Source organism: Manis javanica, chromosome 4 (assembly GCF_040802235.1).
Source record: "Manis javanica isolate MJ-LG chromosome 4, MJ_LKY, whole genome shotgun sequence".
Lineage (NCBI taxonomy): Eukaryota > Metazoa > Chordata > Mammalia > Pholidota > Manidae > Manis > Manis javanica.
This window is the reverse complement of record NC_133159.1, coordinates 15,910,456-15,926,498: the sequence shown is the minus strand read 5'-3', so window position 1 is coordinate 15,926,498 and position 16,043 is coordinate 15,910,456. Positions and strand designations below refer to the sequence as shown.

The following is a 16,043-nucleotide window of genomic DNA, read 5'->3' as shown; positions in this document are numbered from 1 at the left end:
GGCTACTGGACTTTACCTAGAAACTCAGTTTGCTCATCAGGTTTATATTAGAACTTATTCCTGAGAAATGTTGGTTGTAGTAGTGGTAGTAATGGTACTGCTAGTAATAAGATGGTAGTGGACATTTATTGAATGTGTACCTCATGTCTGCTAGTTTTCTAAGTGTATAGATACTAACTCATTTAATCTATACAACCTTGAGAAGTACGTATCATCATCATCAAATCCATTGAACCGATCAGTAAGTAAACTGAGGTGCAGAGAGGTGACAGTCATCTGTTCACAATCACCACATTCAATGGGTAGTTTTGCAAAGCCTAGGGACTGTGTGTGCTTGAAATGATTTTTCTTCAGAAAACTGAAGTACTTGCTCGCTCTTTCTGTGTACCATTTGTCAAAAGCCATTCTTTATGGGTAATTTTTTTTCCTTTTATTTTCAGCAGCTTGCAGAATGTTTCTGTCCCCATGATTTCACACTGACCTTCCCAGGTGAAGGTCCTACCTCGTTTCCTGGGTGAGGTGCTCTTTGGAGGTTGTGGCATGTGTAGGAGGGCTGGCGACTGCAGGCTTTACTGTTGCGTTGTCCTGACTGGGCTGTTCCACTAGAGAATTCCCAGTATCAGGATCTGCTCTTGGGCTGCTCAGGTTTCTCCATTTGCATCTTACATTTTCCTGCGTGGGACATGGAGAGCAGGCTGTCACTGCTTTGGGAGGGTAGAGAAAAGGCTTGGGAGTCTCTGCATTCTGTGTGGAGACGTTTACGCATCCCCATCTCTGCTCCTTACCTCATTCATTTCTGTGCCTGGTGTCCCCCAGTGCAGAAGCTTTAGGTTTTCTGTCATCAGAGAAGCTTACAGGGCTCTTCTTTGGATAGAGGGGCAGTTATCTGTAGGGTGGAGATGAGGGGCGTTGAGAATCTTAACTGCCTCTTAAATAGACTTTTAATTCATTCTTTTATTTATTTTATTTTTAACCCCACGAACACTTCCAGGGGCCTCCCAATCTCTGGGTCTGTAGAGACAGTTCTGCAGGATAGTAAATCTAGTTAGTTCTTGACTTTTTCCAAAGTAGAACTCATTTTCCTTGTGTCTTATCCATCTGCTTTTAAGCTAAAATGTTTTTGTTGTCATTGTTCCCTCTCTGTTCTCTTTATCCATCATTACGATTTTATATCTTCTAAAAAAGTCCGTTTACTGTGGTTTAATGATGTTTCAGGAGGCACTGAAAGTAAATGCAGATGTAAAATGTGTTTATCTGGACATCTTTGTTTTGAATTTTCATGTTTTTATAGCAAAGTCCTGATGTATGTCTGGAGCCCTGTGTATACTTAATACATCACAGATTTATGTGAATTAATCACTGGATTATGTTCCATTAGAAGATTTACTGCTACCATAGATTTCAGCATTTATGGCAGGTATCATATGCATTAGGTTTTCTTATCCAGTTCATTTTGTATTCATTTAAGTAGATAACCTTTCTTGTTTATTACACCTAATTTGCTTAGCAGTTGGACAGTTTTTTATTTTGTTTATTTATAAGTTCTTCGAATGCTCTGTAGCCCAGATTATTATGGTTTAACATCATTGGGGTTGGGGTGGAGGGTATTAATCCAGAATCTAATCTCTTTGTTAACTAGATTTCTGTTTTTACCAGAAGGATCTTTGGGGATTAGGTTATCCAATCATGTTTGGTGAATTAAGTCTCTCATGACTGATGTGATCTTGTGTTGGGAGATGTTGCTCACAAGATAAATTTAGTTGATGGCAGGAAACAATGTTATTTATTGCAGGATACAAGTCTGATTTCTAAATATTCCCTATGTCACAAGTAAAAGTTAAATAGTGCAAAGTCATTAATAATATTCAGATGCATTAAGTCATGGTAGTTACTAAAATGACATGAAACTAGACTTTAAAATATGGCTAAGAAGTAGAATGGAGGACTCTGTATTTATTACCAGAGTGCAGTAAGATGATTTATTAAAAAACTGTTCTGATTTCAGAAAAGAGTTTTGGCTGAGCAATACATATCCAACCTTAAAGCCAGTCACTCAGTAAAAATATCCCCACATCAGAACAAAAGCAGTGCATCCATATTGTTATAGGATCCTATTAAAACGTGTGTGTGTCTTTGTATTATTTCCTTAATTCTCTCCTTTTCTGAATCAGATCAGTTATACCACATACACATAGAGAAAGAGTCTTGTTTTGAAAAAAAAAGAAGCCCCTTTAAAATTGTAATTGCCTTGAAGATCTTTCTAAATCAGGTCATGGAAATCTACCTTAATCTTTTTAATGGCTGCATTATATTCCTTTCACCATTAAGATGCACTTAAATCAGAGTTTGATAATCCAATTAATTCTTCTTTTTAACAAAATAAATAGTTAATTATGTCTGAGGATAGGCATATTGGAGTAAGGTTTCACAGCCTCAGAGGAAAGTTAACAGCCTACTCAAGAAGAAAGTAATTTTCACATTGTGACATTTTCTCCATTATTAAGCTTATTAAAGCAAAGTAATCTTGTCTTGGGATTATTCAAGGCTCAATAAGAGGCGAAGGGTGGAAATTACAAAGATGTATTTTGAGGCATTAGAAATTATGGAGTTTGGATGAGACAGACCTGGGTTCATATTCCCAGCTTTATGATAAATCATCGGTGGTCACCCTGGCTATATTAATTTCTCTGCATCTCAATTTGTTTATTATGTAAAATACATAAGCAAAGAATGGTGATATTGTATATGATCAAACAGCAAGGGATAGATTTGAGAGAAAGGCCCTGGAAAAACTAGCTATGTAGACAGTAAGCTGGGATTGGGCTGCTGAGAGCTCAGGGGCTGCCATCTGGGTGGTGGTCCCCTGGTCCCCTGATAGGTGGAAGGGCGGTGGTGGTGACTAGTATTCTCTTCTGGAATTTGAAGATCCATGGGGATTGGGGTGGTGGCAGTAGTAACATCAACTCAGTTGGGTCCTGACAGGAGATGATTTTCTGAATAAGCCATAGATCGCTTTATTACTTAACTTCGAGTCGGTAACTTAAGAGAATGGGCCCCAAAATGTTGAAACCAACCTTGAAAATACCATTCGAAAAGTGACACAATCAATGGGAGAGAGTAAATAAAGTCTGTGGGAAATTATTGTTCTTGAGTGGGTGTTGATGAAATGCTGTTGAACAACCTCTGCTGTGGCCGCAGGGTGACAGGGTCCCTGGCAGTTCCTCTCACTGGCTACCAGTGGAAATCAACGGCTCCAGTCTCACATTTATTCTTATCTCCTAATTTTTCAATCACAAATCTAGATTAAGGACATAAAGGAATGGCCAGCTTCTGTAGAATTAGATGACATAAAATGTGAAATTTGGAGATTTTTCACAAGGAGAGTTACAATACTTTAGAAAAGAAGAAAAAGAGCACCTACAAATTTTTCTAGGTTTAAGAAATAGGAAATAGATTTTTGGAGATTATATTGACCCCTTTTTAGCTTTTTTTTTCAAATATATATTTTTTTAATTTAGGAGAGTTATGCATATCTGAGAATGAAAGAAGGCTTGTTTCTAAAGAGGCTTGGAGCAAACTGCAACAGTACTTTCCAAAGGCTCCTGAATTTCCAAGTTACAGAGAATGCTGCTCACAGTGCAAGGTACTTGAAGCTGTGCTGACATCTGTGGGCATCGCATGCCACCTCCCTAGACTGACTCCCAGGAGAATTAACATTGTACTTTTAATGGGGGAGTGGGGGGGAGGCAAGTTCTGTGCTGTCAGCAGGAGACGGTTGATTGCTTCACGCTTCATTCCCTTTCAGATCTTAGAGAGAGAAGGGGAAGAAAATGAAGCCTTACATAAGATGATCGCAAATGAGCAGAAGACGTCTCTGCCGAATTTGTTCCAGGACAAAAACAGACCGTGTCTCAGTAACTGGCCAGAGGTATAACGAGTCCCACAAAGGATAGAATTTACTTACCTTCTTAAGGCTCTTGCCAAATTCCTGATGAACTATTTCAGATCATCTCTAAGCTTCTCTAGTTGGCATTTGTTTAATTACGTGGTCAGAGGGATTTGCTGTAGCTTACTATTTCTTGGTAAAGGACTGTATTTCCATTTTATTTATACAGCTTGAAAAGGGAAATCACAGTTTATGGAAAAACATTTTCCATAAAGGATTTAAGTTAAGAATGCAGCAGATTAATGGGTACTTGTATTTGATTTTTCCGTTCTAGGATACGGATGTCCTCTACATTGTGTCACAGTTCTTTGTAGAAGAATGGCGGAAATTTGTTAGGTACAAACCAAACATTTTGTGTTTCCTTTTTTGTAGTTGTTGATTCTAGTATTTTTAAGAATTCATGGATTCTGATTGTGGAACCCTTCAATGGTGTTTTTTGTTTTAGGGTTTTTTTTTTTTTTTTTTTTTTTGCATATATTGAAAGCCTTCTTTTCTGTTAAGTGGATAATCCTAAGGAACACATTTAATTACTAGTATCCTTTTAAATATATGTATCTATAATTTTAAAATAATTATCTTAAAAAAAAACACCTCTTTAGTCATACAGTAGTGAAATATATTGATTGTCCTTGTCTCATTTGAGTAGAAAACCTGCAAGATGTAGTCCTGTGTCATCGGTTGGAAACGGTGCTCTTCTGTGTCCCCATGGGGGACTCATGTTTACATTTGCTTCCATGACCAAAGAAGATTCTAAACTGTGAGTTTCTTCTCTTCATGTGGTTTTTCTAATTATTAATAAAATATATCTAGGAAATTCCTCATCTGACATAAACAGTCCATTTTAAGAATCTCATCCTTTCCTGTATTGTGAGGTTTTTTACCTTTTATATGATCTGCCAGAATGGGCACTGGTGGGTTTGTTTTTTATTTTTAAAGAAAGACTGCTTCTCCGTAAAAAGCAAGAGGGTGCCTGAGGCCTGAGGCCACCTTGCCCTTTGTGTCTTCCTGCTCCTTCCTGGAGCTCTGCTTTCTCTGTCCTGACCAGCAGTAATGAGTACAGTGTCTCAGGGGGAACTCGGCTGTAGTATTTTTTCTGCAGTTACCAGGCTTCAGAAACTAGAGGAAGAGGAAGGCAGCCTGGCACCAGAACAGAGTCACTGAGCCAGTCATCCGGAATTCTAGGAGCTTAAAAATAAAAATTTTGTTCACTCCTCAAGTGCTTCCAAAAGGGTTCATCTTTGAAATTCACACCCGATGTCGTTTTATCTTTGGAAATAATTTTTAAATAGCTGTTTAAGAGAAGGCAGAATGCCTCTGACATTGCCTGTAACCATGAAAATTTAAACACAATTAAAAGCCCTTGGGGCTAAGCTAGAATTAGGGGGGGTTTATTCATGCATCAATATTTTAACATCATGTAAGGAAGCTCAGAGTTAATATATATTTTCTTAAGGTTTTCCACCAGTTCTTTTTTCCTTCCGTTGTGTGTGTATGTATTGTAAATCTTAAACATCCAAAGAATATCTATATTAAAATCGATAAAAATAAAACAAAGGTGTCACCAGTCAACTTAAAAGTTAATTCAAATATAATTAATTGAAGGCCACTCAGTATCTGTCCCTTTTTCCATTCCTCCTTTTTTCTCCTTCCTGACTCTCCTGAAGTTGAGGGTTATCAGTCTCATAAAATAGTCCTTTAAAAAAATAATAATATAGTGATGTTTTTGCTTTTTAAAATTCTTTTCTGTAAATGGCATCATATTTATCCTTCTGCAACTAACTTCTTTACTCAGTTTAGTTTTTTTAAGATAGAATCATATTGATTCATGTAACTCCAGTTTTAGTTTCACTGCTGTTACAGCATTCTTTCGTATGAAAAAAAGTATTCCCGTTGACAGTGATGTATCTTTCTCTTCTTAATTTCTTTTTCTTAAATACTGGCTTTGATGATTTTGGTGTGGGAGACTAATGGATTATGTTAGTTGTCTTAAATCCCATGTGTCTTAAGGCATGTTGTGTTTTTTTGCACAGTATAGCTCTCATATGGCCCAGTGAGTGGCAAATGATACAAAAACTCTTTGTTGTGGATCATGTAATTAAAATCACGAGAACTGAAGTGGAAGATGTAAGCCCTTCAGAAACACAATATATTTCTGAGCCTAGTAAGTTTTCATATTGCTCTTGGTTTGTATAGTTAAAAGTTGACATTTTAATGGGGAAGGAAAGAATATATGTTCTTTACTTAAAGAATTAAAGAATATTGTATTCTCTCACTTTAAAATTAAAGATCATATGGTGGTCTGAAATACAATTCAACCGGCAGAAACTGTCATGTAATTAACTTTCTCATTATTTGTATACCTATTTGTTGGGCAGTTAGTAGATTTTGTTATTTGTATACAATAGAATACAATGAATAGAAAATATGAGTAAGAGTTTAATCAATATTCATTGGTAACTTTGATGTGTGTTTTTAGATCTTTGGTTCTTTGGCGGTAATTCTTCAGCCACTTCTATTTCACTGTTTTTAGAACTCTGTCCGGAATGCAGAGAAGGCTTACTGTGTCAACAGCAGAGGGACCTGCGTGAATATACTCAAGCCACCATCTATGTCCATAAAGTTGTGGATAATAAAAAGGTACCAGTCCCTTTTGTGGCCATGACTAGTAATGATGAAGCTTGCTTTCTTGATTTGACTTTCTGTTGGATTTTCAGATGACTGCCTAGGATCACATTTTTGTTTCCTTGGAGCTACTTAACATAAGAATTAAAATTGGGAAAGAATTAAAAATGTATAGTTAATATGATTATATGTGGATTCAATCAGTTACTAATTTAATGTACAGATATTAATTACATATCAGCTGTGTTCAATGACGCATCAGACCAGATAGATTTAACAGATATATTCAGAGTATTCCATTATAAAAACAGCAGAATACACATTCTCAAGGGTACATTGAACAATGCCAGGATTGTTTATATATTGGGTCGCTAAACAAGTCTCAATAAATTTAAGAAGAGTGAAATTATACCAAGCATGTGTTACAACAAAAATGGTATGAAAACTAGAAATGAACTATAAGAAGAAAAGTGGAAAATTCACAAATATATGGAGATTAAACAACATGATAGAGCAACCAATGGGTCAAAAAAGAAATCAAAGGAGAAGTAAAAAAATAACTTGAGATAAATGAAAAGGGAAATAAAACAGACCAAAGTCTACATCTATTGAGATGATCATACTTTTATCCTTCATTTTATTAATGTGGGACGCAGGAAAAGCAGTTCTAAGAGGGACATTTGTAGCCTCACAGGCCTACTTCCAGAATGGGAAAAACCTCAGACAATCTAATTTTATCTCTCAGGGAACTGGAAAAAGAACAAATGAAGCCCAAAGTTAGTAGTAAAGAAATAATAAAAATCAAAGTGAAAATAAATGAAATAGAGACTAAAAAGGCAATAAAAATGATCAGTGAAGCTAAGTGCTCATCTTTTATAAAGAAAAGCAAGATTGACAAACATTTAGCTAGCCCCATAAAGGAACGAACATACAGGGCCCAAAAGGCCAGAACCAGATGACTTAACTAGTGAATTCTACCAAACATTCAAAGAAGATTTTATACCCACTCTTTTCAAACTCTTCCCAAAAAAATGAAGAGGTGGGAACACTCCTAAACTCATTTTACAAGGGCAGCATTACCTGTGTACTAAAACCAGACAAGAGCACCACAAAATATGTAAATTGCAGGCCAATATCCCTGATGAACTTAGATGCAGAAATCCTCAATAAATATTAGCAAACTAATTTCAGTAATACATTAAAAGATTATACATCATGATAAAGTGGGATTTATTCTAGGGATTCAAGGATGGTTCAACACCCACAAATTAGTGAACATGATATACCACATTAACAAAATGAAGGATGAAAGTACGATCATCTCAATAGATGTAGAAAACACATTTCACAAATTTCAACCTCCACTTATGATAAAACCCTCAATTAAGTGTGTACAGATGGAGCATACCCCAACATAATGAAGGCCATATATGACAATCCCACAGCTAATGTCGTGCTCAAGGGCAAGGAGCTGAAAGCTTCTCCCTTAAGACCAAGAGCGAGACAAGGATCTCCATTCTCACTACTTTTTATTCAACATAGTATCTGAAGTCCTAGCCAGAGAAATTAAGCAGGAAAAAGAAATGAAAGACATCCCAACAAGAGATAAAGGAGTAAAGCCATCACTCTGAGGATGACATAGGGAACCCAAATGACTCTTCCAAAAACCTGTTTGAGCTCATAAATCTAGTAAAGTTGCAGGGTACAAAATCAATACATATGACCCTTGAACAATACAGGCTTGAACTGTGCAGTCCATTTATACATGGATTTTTTTCAATAAATATATTGGAATAATTTTCTGAGATTTGCAACAACTCTGAAAAAATTTTCTCTAGCTTTATTGTAATAATATAGTATGTAATACATGTAACGTAAATAATATGTGCTCATCCATCCTTTCATTGATAAGGCATCTTTCTGGTTAACAATAGGCTATTGGTAGTTTGAAAGTTACATGTAGACTTTTTGCTATGTGGTGGTTGGCACCCCTAACTCTTATGTTGTCAAGGGTCAACTATAGAAAAATCTTTTTTGTTGCCTTTTTGTACAGTAATTTATGCTATATATATAAATACAGCATTTCTACTGCCTTTTATTGAGTCTCTATCAAAATTCCAGTGGCGTTTTTCACCAGAATAGAACAAACAGTCCTAAAATTTGCATGGAAGTACAGAAGATCCCAAATAGCCAAAGCAGTGCTGAGACAGAAGAACAAAGTTGGAGGCATCATACCTTATGGTTTCAAACTATATTACAAAGCTAGAGAAATGAGAACAGTGTGGTATTGGCAGAAAACAGACACAAAGATAAATGCAACCAAATAGCCCAGAAATGAACCCAAATGCATATAGTAATTTAATTTATGACAAAGGCAGCAAGAAGAAACAATGGAGAAAGATAGTCTGTCTCTTCAATAAATAGTGCTGGAAAAACTGGGCAGCCACTTGGGAGAGAATGAAATTGGACCACCATCTTACACCATACACAAAAGTTGCTCTGAAATGGACTAAAGAACAAAACTGTAAAGCTTCTAAAAGAAAATACAGTCGGTAATCTCCTTGACATTGCTCTTGTGATTTTTTTCTTTTTTGGATTTGACTCTAAAGACAATGGTATTAAAAGCAAAAATAAACAGGACTACATCAAACCAAAAAGTTTCTGCATAGTGAAGTAAACCAATGAAATAAAAAGGCTACCTGCTGAATGGGAGAAGATATTTGCAAGTCATATATCCAATAATGAGTTAATATCCAACATATACAAAGAATTCATACAGCTGCATAACAACACAATCTGATTTAAAAAATAGGCAGAAGAAGGAGGCACTAAAGATGGTGGTGTGAATAGGGCGGTGGAAATCTCCTCCCAAAACTGTACGTATTTTTGAAAATACAGCAAATACCAGAAAATACAGCAAATACAGAAAATACACCAAATTCCTAAAAGAGAGACCAGAAGGTACAGTACAACAGCCAGGCTACATCTACATCTGCGAGAACTCAGCATCTCACAAAAAGGGGAAGATACAAAGCTGTGACCCAGCGGGACCCAAGCAGTCCCCCCACCCCAGCTCACTGGCTGGAGGAAAAGAATCAGTGGGGAGGGAGTGGAAGCACAGGACTGCTAAATAACCAGCCATTGTAATCTGCACTGGGAGCACAGACATACATTGTATGGTGTGCTGGATATTATAGAAACGGAAAAGTAAAATCCAAGGTGGAGACTGCAAGCGGGTACCCACAGCCAGCTCCCCTGGGACAAAAGAAAAGTGGGTGCTTTAACGTCTTAAAAGGACAAGGGTTTAACAGGTGGACAAATCGTTCCAGCACATCCAGCCCAGCAGGCTGGGAACTTTAAGGAACTTAAGGAGCCCTAACCCCCTGGGTGGCAATGCAGCTCCGAAGCACCTCACGGCCATAAGCAGCCTGCTGTTCTTTCCTCCCCGCCGGCGCTGCAAGCAAACTGGTGACCCGCTACGGCTGCATAGCAGCCGGGAAGCAGCCATGCCCACAGGAACCACACAAAGTCTTCTCCCAGTGTACAGCTAACCAGGACAGACCCAGAGGCTGCCGCCTGCTTGCAGCTGCCTGGCACAGGCAGAGGAAGCCAGTGCAAGGTCCAGAAGGCACGAAGGGGTGCCGTTCTCACAGAAGAACACACCCGGCATGTCTGTGACCCCCACAGTGCCCTAGGCTATCCCGAGGTTTGCCCTGCCCATGGCAGCTCAGGAGATTAACCCAGAGACTGTTCCTGGTATGTGGGTAAATCAGCACAGGCAGCGGAGAAGAGCAAGGTGACCAGCAGGCAGGAAGGGACTTTGTTCTCCCAGCTGACACAAGCGCCACCTGCCGGTGATCACTTCTATTGCCATGAAAAGGCAGAAGAACTTGGTCCAGTCAAAAATCACTCAACCCCAGAGAGAGGGCTGGGCGAGATAGATATAGCCAATCTTCCTGAAAAATAATTCAAAATAAAGTCATAACCATACTGATGGACCTGCAGAGAAATATGCAAGAGCTAAGGAATGAAGTCCGGAGGGGGATAACAGAAATAAAACAATCAATAGAAGGACTTAAGAGCAGACTGGATGAGATGCAAGAGACTGTTAATGGAATAGAAATCAGACAACAGGAATACAGAGAAGCTGAGGCAGAGATAGATAAAAGGATCTCCAGAAATGAAACAATATTAAGAGAACTGTGTGAACAATCCAAATGGAACAATATTTGCAATATAGTGGTACCAGAAGAAGAAAAGAGAGAAAAAGGGATAGAAGGTATCTTCCAAGAAATAATTCCTGAAAACTTCCCCAAACTTGGGGAGGAAAATAGTCTCTCAGACCGCGGAGGCCCACAGAACTCCGAACACAAGAGACACAAAGAGGACAACACCAAGACATATAATAATTAAAATGGCAAAGATCAAAGACAAGGACACAGTATTAAAGGCAGCCAGAGAGAGTAAAAAGATCACCTACAAAGGAAAACCCATCAGGCTATCATCAGACTTCTCAACAGAAACCTTATGGGCCAGAAGAGAATGGCATGATATATTCAATGCAATGAAACAGAAGGGCCTTGAACCAAGAATACTGTATCCAGCACTATTATCATTTAAATATGAAGGAGGGATTAAACAATTCCCAGACAAGCAAAGATTGAGGGAATTTGCCCCGACAAAACTCCTTTACAGGGTATTTTAAAAGAACTGTTCTAGATGGAAGGACTCCTAAGGTCACAGATGTCACCAGAGAAAATAAAATCACACCAAAGAAAGCAGAGCAACCAAATACTAACTAAAGGCAAAAAATCAACTATTCACAAAAGCAGTCAAAGGAAATACAAAAGAGTACAGAATAAAGCACCTAACATATAAAGAATGGAGGAGGAAGAATAAGAGAGAGAAATAAAGAATCATCAGACTCTTTTTATAATAGCATAATAAGTGAGTTAAAGTTAGATGGTTAGATAGTAAAGAAGTTAACCTTGGACCTTTGGTAACCACGAATCCAAAGCCTGCAATGGCAATAAGTACATACCTATCGATAACCACCCTAAATGTAAATGGACTGAATGCACCAATCAAAAGATACAGAGTCATAGAATGGATAAAAAAACAAGCCCCATCATCTATATGCTGCTTACAAGAGACTCACGTCAAACCCAAAGACATACACAGACTAAAAGTGAAGGGATGGAAAAAGATATTTCATGCAAACAACAGGGAGAAAAATGCAAGTGTTGCAGTACTTGTATCAGACAAAATAGACTTCAAAAACACAAAGTAACAACAGATAAAGAAGGACATAATGATAAAGGGGTCAGTCCAACAGGAGGATATAACTGTTATAAATACCTATGCACCTAACATAGGAGCAGCGACATATGTGAAACAAATACTAACAGAATTAAAGGAGGAAATAGATGCAATGCATTCATTTTAGGAGACGTCAACACACCACTCACTCCAAAGGACAGATCCACCAGACAGAAAATACGTAAGGACACAGAGTCACTGAACAACACACTAGAACAGATGGACCTAACAGACATCTACAGAACTCTACACCCAAAAGCAGCAGGATACACATTCTTCTCAAGTGCACATGGAACATTTTCCAGAATAGACCACATTCTAGGCCACAAAAAGAGCCTCAGTAAATTCAAAGAGATTGAGATTCTACCAACCAACTTCTCAGACCACAAAGTTATAAAACTAGAAATAAACTTTACAAAGAAAACAAAAAGGCTCACAAACACATGGAAGCTTAACAACATGCTCCTAAATAATTAATGGATCAATGACCAAATTAAAACAGAGATAAAACAATATATGGAAACAAATGACAACAACAGCACAAGCCTTCAGCTTCTGTTGGATGCGGCGAAGGCAGTTGTAAGATGAAAGTATAAAGCAATCCCGGCATGTTTATAGAAGGAAGAACAATCCCAAATGAATAGTCTAAATCCACAATTATTAAAACTAGAAAAAGAACAAATGAGGCCCAAAGTCAGCAGAAGGAGGGACATAATAAAGATCAGAGAAGAAATAAATAAAATGAGAAGAATAAAATAGAAAAAATCAATGAAACCAATAGCTGTTTCTTTGAGAAATTAAACAAAATAGATAAACTCCCTAGCCAGATGTATTGAGAGAAAAAGAGAATCTAGACACATAAACAGAATCAGAAATGAGAAAGGAAAAATCATGACGGACCCCACAGAAATAGAAGGAATTATTAGAGAATACTATGACAATTTATATGCTAACAAGCTGAATAATCTAAAAGAAATGGACAACTTCCTAGAAAAAATACAGCCTTCCAAGACTGACCAAGGAAGAGAGAGAAAATCTAAACAGACCAATTACCAGCAATGAAATTGAATTGGTAATCAAAAAACTACCCAAGAACAAAACTCCCAGGCCAGATGGATTCACCGCTGAATTTTATCATACATTTAGAGAATACATAATACCCATTCTCCTTAAAGTTTTCCAAAAAATAGAAGAGGAAGGAATACTTCAAAACTCATTCTATGAAGCCAGCATCACTCTAATACCAAAACCAGGCAAAGACCCACAGAAAAAGAAAATTACAAATCAATATCCCTGATACACACATAGATACAAAAATATTCAAGAAAATATTAGCAAACTGAATTCAAATGTACATCAAGATGATGATATACACCATGATCAAATGGGATTCATCTCAGGGATGTAAGGATGGTACAACATTCAAAAATCCATCAACATCATCCACAACATCAACAAAAAGGAGAGAAACCACGTGATCGTCTCCATAGAGGCTGAAAAAGCATTCAACAAAATTCAATATCCATTCATGATAAAAACTCTCAACAAAATGGGTATAGAGAGCAAGTACCTTAACACAATAAAGGCCATATATGACAAACCCACAGCCAACATCATACTGAACAGCGAGAAGGTGAAAGTTTTTCCCCTAAGATCGGGAACAAGACAGGGATGCCCACTCTCCCCACTTTTATTCAACATAGTACTGGAGGTCCCAGCCACAGCAATCAGACAAAATGATGAAATACAAGGCATCCAGATTGGTAAAGAAGAAGTTAAACTGTCACTATTTGCAGATCACATGATATTGTACATGAAAAATCCTAAAGACTCCACTCCAAAACTACTAGAACTAATAACTGAATTCAGCAAAACTGCAGGATTCAAATTAATAGACAGAAATCTGTTGCTGTCCTATACACTAACGATGAGCTAGCAGAAAGAGAAATCAGGAAAACAATTCCATTCACAGTTGCATCAAAAAGAATGAAATACCTATGAATAAACCTAACCAAGGAAGTGAAAGACCTATACTCTGAAAACTACAAGACACTCTTAAGAGAAATTAAAGGACACTAACAAAAGAAAACTCATCCCATGCTCTTGGCTAGGATGAATTAATATTGTCAAAATGGCCATCTTGCCTAAAGCAATCTACAGATTCAAAGCAATCCCTATCAAAATACCAACAGAATTCATCAATGAAGTGCAACAAATAGTTCTAAAATTCATATGGAACCACAAAAGACCCCAAATAGCTAAAGCAATCCTGAGAAGGAAGAATAAAGCAGGGGGAATTATGCTCCCCAACTTCAACCTCTACTACAAAGCCACAGTAATCAAGACAATTTGGAACTGGCACAAGAACAGACCCACAGACCAGTGGAACAGAATAGACTCCAGACATTAACCCAAACATATATGGCCAATTAATATACGATAAAGGAGCCATGGACATACAATGTGGAAAGGACAACATCTTCAACAGATGGTGCTGGCAAAACTGGACAGCTACATGTAAGAGAATGAAACTGGGTCACTGTCTAACCCCATACACAAAAGTAAACTCCAAATGGATCAAAGACCTGAATGTAAGTCATGAAACCAAAAAATTCTTAGAAAGAAACATAGGCAAAAATCTCTTGGACATAAACATGAGCAACTTCTTTATGAACATATTTCCCCAGGCTAGGGAAACAAAAACAAAAATGAACAAGTGGGACTATATCAAGCTGAAAAGCTTCTGTACAGCAAAGGACACCATCAATAAATAGAAAAAAGGCATCCTATGGTATGGGAGAATATATTCATAAATGAAAGATCCGATAAAGGGTTGACATCCAAAATATATAAAGAACTCATGTACCTCAACAAACAAAAAGCAAATAATCCAATTAAAAAATGGGCAGAGAATCTGAAGAGACAGTTCTCCAAAGAAGAAATTCAGATGGCCAATGGGCCCATGAAAAGATGCACCACATCATTAATCATCAGAGAATGCAAATTAAAATCACGTTGAGATATCACCTCCCACCAGTTAGGATGGCCCCCATCCAAAAGACAACAGGAAATGTTGGTGAGGATGTAGAGAAAGAGGAACCCTCTTACACTGCTGGTGGGAATATAAATTAGTTCAACCATTGTGGAAAGTAGTATGGAGGTTCCTCAAAAAACTAAAAACAGAAATACCATTTGACCCAGGAATTCCACTCCTACGAATTTACCCTAAGAATGCAGGAGCCCAGTTCGAGAAAGACATATGCACCCCTATGTTTATCGTATCACTGTTTACAATAGCCAAGAAGTGGAAGCAACCTTAGTGTCCATCAGTAGATGAATGGATAAAGAAGATGTGGTACATATACACAATGGATTATTATTCAGCCATAAGAAGAAAATAAATCCTACCGTTTGCAACAACATGCATGGAGCTAGAGGGTATTATGCTCAGTGAAACAAGCCTGGCAGAGAAAGACAAGTATCAATTGATTTCACTCATCTGTGGAATATAAGAACAAAGAAAAACTGAAGGAACAAAACAGCAGCAGACTCACAGAACCCAAGAATGGACTAACAGTTTACCAAAGGGAAAGGGACTGGGGAGGATGGGTGGGAAGGGAGGGATAAGGGGGAAAAGGGGGCATTATGATTAGCAGACATAAGGTTGTGGGGGGGCACAGGGAAGGCTGTACAACAGAGAGAAGACAAGTAGTGATTCTGTAGCATCTTCTACGCTGATAGACAGTGACTGTAATGGGGTGTGTGGTGGGGACTTGATAATGGGGGGAATCTAGTAACCATGATGTTCCTCATGTAGTTGTAGATTAATGATACACACACGCACGCAAAAGAATAGGCAGAAGATCTGAACATTTTTCCAAAGAAGACATGTATATGACAAACACACATGAAAAAATGCTCAGTATCACTGATCATCAGGGAAATGCAAGTCCAAAGCACAGTGAAGTATCTCCGTACACCTGTCACACCAGCTATTATCAGACGCACAAGAAATAACAAGTGTTGGTGAGGATGTGAGGAATAGGAAACCCTTATGTACTGTTGGTGGGAATGTAAACTTGGTGTAGCCATTATGAAAAATAACAGAGGATCCTCAAAAAATTCAAAATCGAAATATTACCCAATTCAGTTCCAC

At 37.7% G+C, this 16,043-nt stretch overlaps 1 protein-coding gene across 11 annotated transcripts in view; it reads left to right on the top strand.

The window, feature by feature from the left end:
* Positions 1-16,043, top strand: part of USP48 (ubiquitin specific peptidase 48) — a 95,227-nt gene that overhangs the window by 58,334 nt on the left and 20,850 nt on the right. For 10 of the 11 annotated variants that reach the window (XM_073233356.1, XM_073233358.1, XM_073233357.1 and 7 more), the window contains 6 exons: positions 3,519-3,643; positions 3,806-3,928; positions 4,221-4,282; positions 4,593-4,703; positions 5,977-6,107; positions 6,477-6,583. In XM_073233356.1, coding sequence (XP_073089457.1) covers positions 3,519-3,643; positions 3,806-3,928; positions 4,221-4,282; positions 4,593-4,703; positions 5,977-6,107; positions 6,477-6,583 — 659 coding nt within the window. Of the gene's footprint in view, positions 1-3,518; positions 3,644-3,805; positions 3,929-4,220; positions 4,283-4,592; positions 4,704-5,976; positions 6,108-6,476; positions 6,584-16,043 lie in introns of those variants that run through there. The other variant, XR_005056388.2, reaches the window with a different exon arrangement.